At 38.0% G+C, this 15,364-nt stretch overlaps 1 protein-coding gene across 2 annotated transcripts in view; it reads left to right on the top strand.

The window, feature by feature from the left end:
• Positions 1-15,364, top strand: part of LOC124641618 (oxidative stress-induced growth inhibitor 1-like) — a 55,914-nt gene that overhangs the window by 34,202 nt on the left and 6,348 nt on the right. For both annotated transcript variants that reach the window (XM_047179772.1, XM_047179771.1), the window contains exons 2-4: positions 1,339-1,714; positions 3,759-3,864; positions 4,171-4,270. In XM_047179772.1, the coding sequence (XP_047035728.1) occupies positions 1,642-1,714; positions 3,759-3,864; positions 4,171-4,270 (279 nt within the window). In that variant the 5' untranslated portion in view covers positions 1,339-1,641. The remainder of the gene's footprint in view (positions 1-1,338; positions 1,715-3,758; positions 3,865-4,170; positions 4,271-15,364) is intronic.

Raw genomic sequence — 15,364 nt, 5'->3', positions numbered from 1 at the left:
TTTTGATAAGCCCCTCAGTAATGGCGATTACGATGATTTCGAAATGAAAACAATATCAAATTATTATGGTAGTTACTGCTCATGACTTGCTGATTTGAAGCTGCTGATAAATTGGAAAATGACATGTGTAGTGATGTCATTGTGTATGTCCTGTAATACAGGATTCAATTATCATCGTGTTACGTCTTAAGTGTTCTCGTCTTTTATACTACTTCTCGCAGGATAATAAATACTGGCCTTTGTTTTTTGTCAGGCTTTAGACCAGTGGTTCCCAAACTTATTTTGTCTACTGCCCACTATGAGAATAAACATTTTTTTAGCGCCCCCATTTTTTATGGTTCCATACCCAAAGGGTAAAACGGGACCCTATTGTTTTCGCTCCTCTGTTCGTCTGTCACCAGGGTGTATCTCATGAACCGTGATAGTTAGAGAGTTGAAATTTTCACGGATGATGTATTTCTGTTGCCGCTATAACAACAAATACTGAAAACTATTTTAAAATAAATATTTTGTGGGGCTCCCATACAACAAACATAATTTTTTTTGCTCATTTTTGCTCTAGTATGGAACCCCTCGTGCGCGAGTCCGACTCGCACTTGGCCGATTTTTCACCTATTTAAAAACCACTATAACTTCTTCGAAAGTGTGTCTGTTGCCTTTTTATTTGTTTGTTTGTGTCTACTTTAATTACGAAACGGAGCGACCGATTGACATTGACATGATTTTCATTTTTTCTATATTCAATAAAATAGGACAGATATATGAATTACGCGGAGAGAAATCTACAACCGAATTTGAGCAATCTTTTAATTCATTTTAATTGATGTTCACAAGTTGTTGTTGAGAGTCGAAAGCTCATGCAGTCGTGGTCTAATAGGCCTAGCTAAATAAAATTACAAATCACCCCCCAGGCCTCTACACAACGCCCCCATTTTCTTTCTGGGTCTCTTACCGCCCCCCTTGAGACCTGCAGCGCCCACAAGGGGGCGTTATCGCCCACTTTGGGAAAGACTGCTTTAGACTGTCGTACTAAAAGTCACTTAAATCGTTTCTTTTGTTTTAGCATAAATCATTCAGAGTTACTTTCGTATTCGTAATATGTACCTATCAGTGAGGATATTGATGAATGTTTCAGTCCATAGGCAATTATGAATATGAACTTATAATGTTAACTTGTGCAATATACCAACGTTTAATTGTACGACATCGTATACTTAGTCACTTTATCTGTGTGTATTGAGTCGCTAAGCAAAAATTATATATTGTAATGATTCTTATCCAAATTATTATGGTATACAGTGACCTTATAATTAACCTATTTGCTCATTATTGTTTCAGATAGCAGAAATCACGACACCACATAAAACAAGATAAAAACGCTGATTTTCAAAACCTACGACATACACAAAAAATTACGACGAAGAAAAAATAGACTAAAAAAGTCCGTAAGACTCAAAACTGCGTGTGATATTAATTTAATTAAAAAGTATTTATTCTGACTGCATTTAGAATTTAGAATTCGCTATTTAAAAAATCCGCCATTTAGAACTCGCCATAGACTAAGGGAACAGATAAAAAAGAGGCAGGAAAGGAAAAAGGCTGGATCAAAGGAGGCTGTATGCGATAAAATCGGACAGTAAAATGAAAGACAGTATGAAATCCTGCGAACACACGATATCAGAGGATGTCGTGTACAAAGAAGTTGTTGTTATCGGTAAGTTTATTTATAGCTTTTATTCATAACTAGTAGTTTAATGCGGGTTTTCCCGTTCCCTGTGGGTATTAGTCACATTTGTTTTTTTGTATGCAGTCATAGTCCAGACCTTGATCACATTTTTCAGCTCTATACTTAATGCTATAAAGCTGATTTGTTTGTAGTTTGCTTGAACTCGCTAATTTCAAAAAACTCTAGACCTAAAAAAAAATGGTTATGTAGCCCATTTAGCATGTCAAGGAAGCCCATACCCGCAGTTCCTACGGGATATTAGTAAAACCGCTGGGAGATGCCAGCTTACAACATACTAAATATTTTCCATAAGAGGTGCATTAATTGATAGTTATTCAGGACAGTGACAGCTAAGTAGAGTATCAATCAGACGCATTACTGTACCTACGGAATATTCCCCGCGCGTCCATGCAGACGAATCAATTGACCCCTGTCACTTTGTACCCGTGTCACTGGTGACTGCGCTTATGTATTCGAATGCTTAAAAGTAAATTAGTTCGCGTGGCGCCATTAGTTTATTTTATAAAACTTTTTTTTGCGCTGAATGTATTTAAGAAGTATAGTGTTACCACCCAACCAGTACAGTGGATAACACGGGATTCATCGTAAAAATTGATAAATATTGCATTGCATGCAGAAATCTATTATCAGACCATATAAAACTGGACTATGAAAAATAAAGAAAAGAGAGCGAACATTTCGTTTTGGAATTATAGAATATTGTATACCTAACCATATTTTGGTGTCAAGGACACCTTTATTCACAATCTTTTTCTAACTAACATTAACTGCTTATCAAGCAATAAAACGCATTGATACTAAACCGAGACAATAAACACAGATTATACTATTTAATCGTCCATGGTGGCCATGACCGTCCTCCACGGTACATTACTTATAGACACAGCAATAACAATTGTTTGTCTACTCGCCTCACGCTTGTAGTCAGGGATACTGTGAGCTTCCAGAGTTTTCCATGGCCGTCACGTTAACTGGTCAAGGGGATTGACGTAGAACTTTTGGACGAAAATCTCTACTCAAATTATAAAGATTAATGGTTGGTTTGACCCCGAAAATGTGAGGAATTACTGGAGGATTTGAATAAATTTATCGAGGACTGCTTCAGGCAAATTTTTATCCGGGTTCGTGCAGTAGTTTCTATGGAATGCGGGTGAACACGCTGACAGAAGCCAGTATTACAGAAAAGCTTGCGTCTGTCTTTTAAAGACAGTCAAATAGTGTCTCTTGATAACAGTGATGAAGATCGCAGTTAGTGGGGGTAATGGTTAAAGATTTTTACTAAAACAAATTAGAGTGCAACTACTAGTTTATTGTCCAATAAAATAGAGAAACTAAATTACTTCAAATTAGTCTGGACGTGCGCCAAGTTTTCTAAAACTTAGGCTAATCACAGTCTGGCCTTGAAGTCATTTTTGATCAATTGACCTACTTTTGTTTCCAAAACAATGTTTCCATTGAAAAAATCAAAATTTTATTAGTTCCTGAGATAAGCGCGTTCAAACAAACTCTTCAGCTTTATAAGTATTTAAGGCTGTTTTTTTATATTTTTTTGTTAAAGAAATATGTAGGTTAACTTTACTTAATAGGGAAAATGCCTTCTGGGCCTTTGACAATGATTTGAGTGACAAATAGATATTTAATTACGTAAACGGAAGCTTAAATGAATAAACAATTAATTCCTCAGGTTTTTCTGAACAGGAAAATCGTGCTGTCTGTTTCCTATTTATTTACGTAGAAACATTGTGTTACTAATAAATAGAGTAATATGCTATAGACGCATTGATAGTAATTCTTGTTGCATTTCAAAACGCAATAGGCTTTCGTTTCGGTTCTGACCAATAAAATAATGTGTTTAATAACTCCAATCATGATTCCACTAATAAAAAATTATAAAAAGATTAATATGGGTTTGATGTAAAAGTGTACTCTTTTTAAAAATCAACTATTAGTTTAATATGGTTACTGCGAACTATCAAAAATATTCGATATACAAAATGTTCTCTCTCCTCAGGCAATGGCCCCAGCGGCATGGTGACGTCATTCATGCTGGCCGGCAACGTGCCCTACTTGAAGGACATACCTGATGACCTGCCCATTGACGAAATGCTTAGAGCCAGGTAACTGTTACATAAAGAACATAAATGTTAGAAAATAATGATATCAAATCATCATCATCTCCCGAGCCTTCTCCCAACTATGTTGGGGTCGGCTTCCAGTCTAACCGGATTCAGCTGAGTACCAGCGCTTTACAAGGAGCGACTGCCTATCTGACCACCTCAACCCAGTTACCCGGTTAAAATAAATGATATTAAATCTTTTGCTTAATGTGAGAAACTTTCAAATGGTAAAAAAAAAACTGCAGCAGGAGTTCCACCAAGCCTTTCTATTAGAACAATATGACACCATCACCAACTCTTCCACAGATTATCAAACGTGCCCAAAGGACAGAGTTTGTACGAGACAGACCTCATTGAACTCGCTGAGGGACTTGAAGGAAGAAGCCATAACCCCATACCTCTGCTGGTGAGTACCATTACTGTAGCCAATATTTTAGGTACAGTTAGCCGAAGTTTGCGGATGTTAGGAAAATCGGGTAAGGGAAGCCATTTTTAAGTGTGGTATAGGTAGTAGACGAAATTGTCCTTGGAGGTTAGTTTTGCTCAGCTGAATTTGGCGAGAACTATAGTGGAAAATATAATCAAAGTCGTTGACTTGAAATTGGTCATGAGTTCGATCCCCATCCATTGCACAATTCACGGGAAGCGCTCCAATTTCAAACATTATCTTAAATGGATAAAATATCCTCCAAAATTAGTTTTGGCTGATTTTAAGTAACTTTTGTAAAATCTGCTTGAAAATGCACCCAAATTAAAAACTCCTTCATTAAAAATTAGAAAAAAAATAGTTTGTATTGGTGGACAATTTTATATTTAGCTAGTCATCGCCATACTTCCCGTAGTACCTTAAACCCATAATTTACATTGTAATTATTTACAATGCAAAATACACCATAATCATGCTTGGAATACATAAAAACTATCTAACTCCAGCTACCTAGATATAAACATAGCCTAGACACATGGTAATCAACGTGACCCAAGCATATAAAGTTTTTATACTAATTACTACATGTGTTTTTACAAACAGTAGTATTCTATCAAGATTCGTCAATGCAGGGCACAGATTTATCACACAGGTATGAGAGTTATAAGAGATTGAGAGAGAGAAAAATGTATTAGGAAAAGTATTACTTATATGGTCAGTGTTGTAGCTTTAGCACCTCCTATTTAATGTAGTTAAAATATGTAAACGAACCTCTACATCTCTTGTCAACTATCTTTGCTACTCTGAAGGTGGTTATTTGAAACTGTTTGGTCAATAGCCAACTTCATAGCTATTTGACGAAAGCGTTTCGCTGAAAAGAAAGTTCTAATTGATACTGCTCAATCTTGAAAATATTTAGCTAATTGTCTCATAGCGTTTATTCAACAATCCTCTATGTTTGATCAAATATATTCTGAACGAGTTTCAAATATTTTGACTGTCTGGTGTAATCTGATCGAGTATTTAATCCATTCCATCCATTAAGACCAAGTTCAAATACAAGCAATTCAATTAACTTGTTTGACAACAATAAGACTCTACTTTTTTCGCAACTATCTTTATAAAATTAATCGTTTCTTCCGAACTTATTTTGCAGTCATTCTATCACACATTACATCTCACTTATATTTATAATCGACTTGAAAGTTTATCTCAAGTTACGCTAAAATTACTGACCATATTTTGATGAAACTTTACAGTTCTTAAAATTCTCGCAGGACATAGACTTAGTACTTTTGCGGTGTGAAAAATAGTTCCCTAGACTCATAACGTAGATGGTAACTGTTATTTTTTTACATATACATAGTATATCCATCATTCATCTATAGATTACTTATCAGCTAAAATCTTTCGCAATAGTCCCCATACTAGGATTACCGGCTGACTATAGTGTTGTCAATTGTCAACATTATCGACACGATATATCGATGAACCGTACAATATCGCAACACCCACGTGTTGCGTATCGGCTGATACGAGTAATACGAGGCGTTGCCTCCCGGGTTGCTATTTATACGTATAGTTTATGTTCACGTATGTAGGTACTCGGGTGTTACTGTGGGCCGCTGAGGCCCTAAGGTTTGTCGTGACTTGGTTTGTCTTTGATTCGATTAGTTGCTAAAATGTGACGTCACTTGTAATTCTAGAGTGTTCTTAGTTCAAATTTGCCACTCGGAAGTTGGCTACTAATGACTGCAGGATATTCAAAAATGAATTAGATACTAGTAACGAAAAGGTAGCGTTTCTTGATAAAAATCGATCTAGTAATTCCTGAGATTAGCACGTTCAATCATCCAAACAATATCTTTAGCTTTTCAATATTAGAGTGGATAGATTTTATTTATATCAAGTGAAGCAATTCTGCCGTGGACACCAAAAAGAGAGAGATCATATTTTAGACTAAAATCCTAACCAGAAATGACTCCAAAGATCAATGCCTCACAAACCATTCAGTTGACCTAGGCAATGTTAAACTATTCTAAGTGGAAGTCCATGTAGGCCTACGACCCAGTTCTCCATTCAGCGGACTGAATGCTTCAATGCACAGACCTTCGTAGCTTCGGTTCAATAGATCGATTTAGAATCGAGAATTTATTATTAACTTACCAACTATTCGATTAAAAAATAAAAGTGGTATTTTGTGTTGTAGTGGCTGAAAATATTTACTTCTTTTTGACAGCTGTATCAATGTTGGACAACCTTGGTTCATAACTCATAACGCACAGGAAATTAAAAATTCGCATAAAATAAATATTTTAATGATCCATTGATATAGTTTTACGATCTTTGAAATGTATCAATGAGGGTTTTCTAAAATGGCGTCCACGAGGTGGCAGCACCGAGTCGTCAGGTCCAGGTAACTGTCAAAGTGCTTATCTTTACTATGAATAGTGAACGATTTTAGTGTTTTTTTTTTATTTTATAATTAAAGCACTGCATTGTTGTTTTACTATTGCGGTTGAGTAAATAAAAAAAACTAAATCATATTGTGTTAACAAATTTTTCAACAAGCTTTTCCTTAGTACCAGTGACTTTTGCACCCTCTCTCTTAGCTCAATTTTTAGTTCGGAAACCTTATTCTGACCGTAATCCATAATAAAATCAATAACACTTCCAATATAACAGAATTTCAATAAACAATAAGTTCGGACCCTACAATTCCATACTATTTGACAGCTGTTTGGACCAGACGCATACGTGGCGCCACCCTGTGGCAGAAAAAAATGAGAAGACCCTCATTCAATAAATCTCTCAGAAAAAAGGCGTAAAATCAATAAATGATTATCCCAAAACAAACATTTGATTTTTTTTATTAAGATCACCTTTGAACACGATTAATAGACATAAGCAAAAACGTTTCAGAGTCCATCAATTAATTAAAAACTAGTTAATATTTACATAAGTAAAACATATAAAACAGTAATAATAAAATTGCCATTTTCGACCATTTACCTTGATACGAAGTTCATGGTGATAATATTATGTAAACCTTATGTAATACCTGTATAAAACCAGTTATATATAGCAATGTAGTTCTATATTTAGCAACACAAACTGTGTTGACATTTTGACAAAAAAAAAGAAAAATTTTGATCATCCGTATGGGTCATTCGATGAAGGTTAAGCTACATTTGTAGCGGACAGTCCGTGGATTGGTGTCTTATGTCATAATAAGACTCCTACAATGCCTAGTTAATCTACAAATACCGTCTGCAATTTGTAGTTTTTAAACTAGATAGATGGGCCAACATTGTCACCCAGTGGATACCACAGGACGGCCACCGCAGATGAGGTAGACCCCGCAAAAGATGGCGCGACGACCTGGAAGCCTACAACCATAATTGGTGGGAGGTATCAAAGGATCGACAGGTGTGGAGACGAAGTGGGGAGGCCCTCAGCAGTGGGACAGTTCAGGCTAAAAAAAAAAAAAAAAGTTCGCTATGTTTCAATCTCCATAGTATTTTTTGTAATAGGTACAGGATATCCAATACTAAACCGTTGTCCTTTTCCATAAGTCTTCCTAAACCTGTGCCAAGGAATATCAAAATAGATCCATCTGTTTAACCGTGAAAACGTTAACACAGATTTATGTCCGCACTAGTTAGACCACACTGGAGACTAAACAGTCGGCCGACAGTTGCCCAAATGTAAAAAAAAAAAAACATTTTTAAGAAGATCTTGATTCCAATCAAACTTTTCAGTCGGTCCCGATGTGGTCGGTCCTTTGTAATGTGCTTATTACCATTCATCTTCATACTGATTTATGAGCCCAAACAAACTATCGGCCGACTGAAAGTTTACAGTGTGGTCTTACAGCCAGTTTCTTCATCAAAAGTTAAAGCCAAAGTAAAAGTCAAAGTAATGTCTAAAGTAAAAGTAACGGTCAAATTCAATTTTTCTATTAGTTTTGCTGTCACTTTAGCCTTGAAAAAACGTATTTGACCTTTACTTTTATATTAGACATTACTTTGACTTTTACTTTTGATGAAGAAACTGGCCGTTAGTCTAAATAATCAATTCGTCACGGTTTTGTATTATAGTGAATGTCAGCCGTGCATGCTTACATGGTTATTGTATGCATGTATATGCATATGACGATGTTGTGACGACGTTGTCACGAGTATGACATAACAACTATTGTATTACTTATGTGTAACTATTAGGCATGTACCAGTATCAATGTAACTTTTCTAAGTTTGTATGTACTTTCTCTGAGTATATTTTGGACAACAATGACTGATTAAAGGTGAAGGAAACTAGGAATAAAGTCTGAAATCATGCGGCTTAGTACCAGTGTTTTACAAAGAGCAACTGCCTATCTGACCTCCTCAACCCAGGTACTAGCTAAGATTTTTGATTTTGATGTTAAGACTGGTTGTCAGACTAACTGGCTTCTGTCCGACCGTAGCAACTGCCAAAAAAGTTCAAATGACAACATATTGTACTCCGAAACATTGCATTTTCAACGTACACAAAATCATTAGGTAGTTAACATTAATCACTCAAATGTCGCTTGTAACATTTATCAAAAGGTTCGCGTACAAAGCGTACGATTTGTTAATGTCCGACTCGTAGTGTACGTTTTTGTCAATGTTTTTATCGGTTTTATTTAGAGTACTAAATATAAACCTGTCTGGTAGTATTATATGTAAAGGCTTTTTCATAATGCCCCCATCAATTTATTTGTATGTAGCTGTTATGCCTATATGGGGCCTCCTTAGTGAGTTTTATGAAACAAAAGTTAACCATCATACAATGCCCTGTCAGATTTAATTATTACGTCTTGTGTTTTTCATTGTTCAGTTAACTAATCAGTGGACTCATGATAGGACTAACTTTTCTGAAGACTTAAGGCTTAGTAAAATCTTCTCGCCTTTTATAAATAGCCAATAGCCATAGCCAATGCTCTCATTATCACTAACCTGCATTACATAACTATTATTGCTGCAAACTGCCTTAATTATGTGACATAATTAAACGCTTTTTACGTAATCGATAGTTATGAGTTTATTCCTCTTTTTAATAATCGAGTCAATAACTTCATAATTTCCCAATTGGCATAACGCCAGGGTAGACATTGCTTTCAGACAATTCTATGAATTGAACTTTCAGTATGAAACAGTTGAAAGCGTAAACCTAGTTATAAACGAAGTGATGTCAATCGATTGTAGACTGTCGCGATTGTTGACTCGAATATCGATTTATAGTTTCCTTCACTTATGTTGTCAGGGCGTGTCTGAAATGGCAAATTAATATTCGATTTTTATTGTGTCACCACAATGGAGGGCAAACTTTCTTATTGTGCTTTTTAATTTTGAATGACAATTCATCGACTGTTGGAAATTGTAACCGTGTCGCAGCTCATACTGTTAGTCAGCATTTGTATTTCAAAAACAGCTGTTTTTCGCGCGTCTACACGCATTCTGAAGGTACCACTTCCCTCTCCTGGATGAAAAGTAGCCTAAATCGGCTCAGTACTTTTGGTGTTAAAGTGCAATATCAGACAGAGTTACACATAATATTTAACTATCATTTATTTATTTCATTCACAAACCCTTCCAATATAAGCAAGCCCTAACACGGTCTAATCTCGTAAATCAGCGTCGGAACATAAGGCACGCATGTAACCAGTTCCACAGCGCTGCGCGGGCGCTCGCGGCCTTCACCACTGAACTTGTGTCGATAAGGGGTCGATGTATCGATGTATTGCCAACGAGTTTACTTTATGTGAGTCGTAGACAGACTAATACAGAAAAAGTCGTGGTGGCCTAGGGGGTAAAGAACCAACCTCTCAACTATGAGTGTGTGGATTCGATTCCAGGTCAAGCAAGTACCTACCTGCCAATGCAATTTTTCTAAGTTTGTATGTACTTTCTAAGCATATCTTGGACACCAATGACTGTGTTTCGGATGGCACGTTAAACTGTAGGTCCCGGCTGTCATTGAACATCTTTAGCAGTCGTTACGGGTAGTTAGAAGCCTGTAAGTCTGACAACAAGTCTTACAAAAGGCCGGGTAACGTGGATTGAGGACGTCAGATGCAGTTTCTTTGTAAAATGTTGGTACTCAGCTGCATCCGGTGACACTTGAAGCCGACACCAACATAGTTGGGAAAAGGCTAGACAGATGATAAGTTTTCGTTTGATTTAGGCCTTAAAAATATGCCTTTTAAATACTGTATTTTAAAGGTACCTTCACAAGTAAATTGGAATACTATTAGCTGAATCACTAATCAAACAAAATACCTTAGTCATAGCCTCGGGAATTTCTTCACTATAGCAAAGTTGTCGTTAAATATCAATCAGCGTGGTTCAGAGGCCATTATTATCGAAATTACTTCAATTTTGTTGCGAGTCACGAAATGCTATCGTTAAGTACTAATAGCTGACTAGACTTGAATTCAGGCAAGTTAGGTGCCGAATTTTGTGATTTGCAAATAGTTCTTAGTTATTTTGCGCGCCAGGCTTGGAGATATCTTGCGCGCCAGGCTTGGAGATATCTTGCGCGCCAGGCTTGGAGATATCTTGGGCGCTAGGTTTAGAGATAGGTATGTTGGGCGCCAGATTTAAATAAATATTGGGCGCCGATGTTGAAAGGTACACGAGCTGTTATTCTGAAAACTTGTTATATTTTACTATATTAATGTCTGAGGAGGGCCATTACCTATAGATGGGACATAGTTCAATAAATGTTTTTTTTATGTATCAGAATTGACAATGCACTACATAGTTTTCAATAAACAGTAAATGTGTAAACTAAAGCTGTTGTCTCGTGAATAACAAGCGTAATGTGTAAGCATGATTTTCTTTATGTACTCTTCATAAATGGATTGTATGAAGTCAATCAATATACAACACTGGCGCCCAGGCGCCAACTTAGTTCAATGTCTAGTTCAGCCCTCAAACAAAACACAGTTTTTCAGTGTACCTACACATCACGACTGTACATAGGGTGCATCTACACGGTGCAAATTTACAGCAGTTTACATGCATTTTAAAAACGTGCGGGTACAACGACTCGCGCATGTACCAAAGCAACATACCCACCCTTGTGCTCTTGTCACTTGCGTATGTTAACTTGCTCCAGCTACATGCACCGTGTAGACGCACCCTTAGTGACGCAGGTGAACTCGACTGTATTTTGTCGTTAGGACAGATTATCCCTCTGGCTGATATGTGTTTGTACGAATTGAGAACGATGAACTTTCGATTCGAGACATATTAGGTAGGTACACAGAACTTACTTATGTACTTAGAATTTCGTTGGAAAGGAATAGAGAGAAAATGCAGTAAAATCTAAAGCACATGATGTGGATAAAACATGCTAAATAATAAAATTTACTATGGAAGCAGACATCTCATTGGTGGGACCTTATTATTATAATAGACACACCTACATGTAAATACAATTAAAATTAATAAATCCGAGAATTAAACCTATCCACATCACCATTTAGCCTAATACCTATATTAAAAAATATCGTTTTCTACAACGCTTTAACCAATAGCAACTACAAAATCGTGCGATATTTTTTCAGTAGGTACTGACCCTGTTGACATCGTATTGTATGAAAATGTAATACATTTGAATGATTCATTAGCAGCCACGCCCGCTCGATAAGTTTCACACCTACGTGTTAATTGACGTATTTTAGCGTACCGCGAATAATTATTATTAACTTTGGGTTATCTGGTTAACTGTATTTGTGAGAATGGTTTTAATGTTTATTTTGTTACGTAAGACTACGTGGGATTATGAGATGTTGGGTTTGATTTCTGACTTAGGAAATATTTAAGGGAAGAAGAAGTCGTGGTGGCCTAGTGGGCAAAGAACCAACCTCTCGAGTATGAGGGCGCGGGTTCGATTCCAGGTCAGGCAAGTACCAATGCAACTTTTCCAAGTTTGTATGTACTTTCTAAGTATATCTTAGACACCAATGACTGTTTTTCGGATGGCACGTTAAACTGTAGGTCCCGGCTGTCATTGAACATCCTTGGCAGTCATTAGGGGTAAGTCAGAAGCCAGTAAGTCTGACACCAGTCTAACCAAAGGGTATCGGGTTGCCCGGGTAACTGGGTTGAGGAGGTCAGATAGGCAGTCGCTTCTTGTAAAGCACTGGTATTCAGCTGAATACGGTTAGACTGGAAGCCGACCGCAACATAGTTTGGGAAAAAGGCTCGGAGGATGAAGAAGAAGTTGTTAGGAGATTATTTAACAGTAGCCTTTTTGTGGTAGGAGCTATGTCGAAAATCTTCATCTTTAATCTTCTCTGTCGGTGCTGTGGGCGGAAAAACTAAACTTTTCAGTTTCTCCTGAAGCCTTTTGTGTTCTATAGCCCTGTTAACTCTTTCGAACAATCTGCTCCTACAGTCAGGCAACCAGGAGTCTTCATTTTTGTCTGACTTAAAACTTGTCTTATTTGAGACAGTAAGATGACTTGCAAAAAGTTTAGTCTACGAATGACATCTATAAATTAATCACTACAATTCATTGAAATTAATTACATTGTAAACTAGCATATCCACGTGGAGTGAACGAAACGTGTGGGTTGTGTTGTTAGAAAACTACATTGTTGGACATGACATTTGAATATCGTAATATATAGTTTATTTATGTTGTCAACTCTATCAATCTGAATCGAAACTAGCTATGGCATTAAAAGTTCCCTACATTTTATAGGGGTACCGAATGGTTTGCGCAGTTGACAGCTTTTTCTCTTCAGTTTTCAACTTTTGACTCATCATCATCTCAGCCATAGGACGTCCACTGGTGAACATAGGCCTCCCCCTTTGATCTCCACAGATACCTGTTGGAAGCGACCTGCATCCAGCGTCTTCCGGCGACCTTTATAAGGTCGTCTGTCCACCTCGTTGGTGGACGTCCTACGCTGCGCTTGCTAGTCCGTGGTCTCCACTCCAGCACTTTTCGGCCCCATCTGCCATCTGCTCTGCGAGCAATATGGCCTGCCCATTGCCACTTCAACTTGCTAATCCGGTGGGCTATATCGGTCACTTTGGTTCGTCTACGGATCTCCTCGTTTCGGATTCGATCACGTAGAGAAACACCGAGCATAGCCCTCTCCATAGCTCGTTGAGCGACTTTGAGCTTTGAGATGAGGCCGATAGTGAGAGACCACGTTTCGGTGCCGTAAGTCATCACTGGTAACACACATTGGTTGAAGACTTTCGTCTTGAGGCACTGAGGTATGTCGGACGAAAAGACATTGCGTAGTTTCCCGAACGCTGCCCAGCCGAGTTGGATTCGGCGGTTGACCTCTTTCTCGAAGTTGGACCTACCTAATTGGACTACTTGTCCTAGGTAGATATATGAGTCAACAACTTCGAGTACCGAGCTTCCAACAGAGACTGGGGTGGGCTGAACATGGACATTTGACATAATTTTCGTCTTGTCCATGTTCATTTTCAGGCCCACCCGTTGTGAAACTCGGTCGAGGCCCTCGAGCATCATACTGAGTTCCTCCATCGACTTTGCCATGACTACGATGTCGTCGGCAAACCGAAGGTGAGTGATGTATTCGCCGTTGATGTTGATGCCAAGTCCTTGCCATTCCAGGAGCTTGAAGGCGTCTTCCATTGCGGCAGTAAACAGTTTCGGGGAGATTACGTCCCCCTGTCTTACGCCTCTTCTCAATGGAATCGGCTTCGTGCTATGCTCCTGTACTCGGACCGACATGGTGGCGTTATTATACAAACACTTCAACACCTCGATGTACCGATAGTCAATATGGCATCGTTGGAGTGACTCAAGTACCGCCCATGTTTCCACCGAATCAAAGGCTTTCTCATAGTCCACAAACGCTAAGCATAATGGCAAGTTATACTCCTCGGTCTTCTGTATAACTTGCCGCAGCGTATGGATGTGGTCTATGGTACTAAAGCCTCTTCGGAAACCGGCTTGTTCGGGAGGCTGGAAGTCATCAAGCCTGTGCTCGAGACGGTTCGTGATAACCCTTGAAAACAGCTTATAAACATGGCTTAGAAGTGTGATGGGTCTGTAGTTCTTCAATAGGCTGTTGTCACCTTTTTTGAAGAACAACACCACCACACCCCTGCTCCATGCTTCAGGCGTTTTGCCCTCGGACAGGACGCAGTTAAAGAGCTTCTGGAGGACTTTAAGTGCCGGTGTTCCACCCGCTCTCAGAAGCTCTGAAGTGATTCCGTCCTCACCCGGCGCCTTGTTGTTCTTAAGCTGCTTCAGGGCCATCCTAATCTCGTACAGACTGATGTCCGGGATATCTTCGGTATAATGTCGGGACAGCTTGGCTCTTGGATCTCCTGCCAAGCTGTCAACGGACTTTGCGACCGAAGTGACAACTTTTGACTGATAAGTAGCAACTGTCAAATGCACCAAAAAACAGTCAGAGTATTTAGGGACCCGTAACGCAACGTGTATGAGCCTGATGAGTATGAGTGCCTTTCTCCAAAACTACTAAACACAAGGCAGAAAAAATATCTTCTAAAATCTTGTCAAATGTAAAATAGTTGATAAATTCACAATAGACTCCGCCTGTCATTGAAATAAGATATTTAATTTCCGTCCATATAAAATCAATTTCCTGAATCCGCAATTTGTTGCAGAACAGGAAGAAATGTCTCTTTTTGTGATAAAACAAGGAAATGCTGAACAACCTTCAGCTAGACTAAATTACTTCTGCTGACCAAAAAAATAAACAGCAATGAAAAAATATTCACTAAATATTTACTACTAGCCGATTGCCCGCGTATGGTGAGAACTCCTGCCCGTACGGGGATAAAATATAGTCTACATTACTCGGTAAAAGTGTAGCTTACAAAAAGTGAAAGAATCTTTGAATCCAGTTCAGTAATTTCGGAGCCTTTAGACGGTACAACAAACCAACAAAAAAATGTTTCCTCTTTACTATATTTGTTATGATTTACTTATTTATCTGAGAAATCATTACACAAACTTAATGATGTGGTCAAAATTGTTCAAAGATAAATATGGAATATGGAATTTTAAATAATACGTCAA

The sequence above is a fragment of the Helicoverpa zea genome, chromosome 22 (genome assembly GCF_022581195.2).
Source record: "Helicoverpa zea isolate HzStark_Cry1AcR chromosome 22, ilHelZeax1.1, whole genome shotgun sequence".
In the NCBI taxonomy this organism is placed as follows: Eukaryota; Metazoa; Arthropoda; class Insecta; order Lepidoptera; family Noctuidae; genus Helicoverpa; species Helicoverpa zea.
Note: the sequence above shows the minus strand (reverse complement) of the source record. Positions and strands in the feature narration are given on the sequence as shown.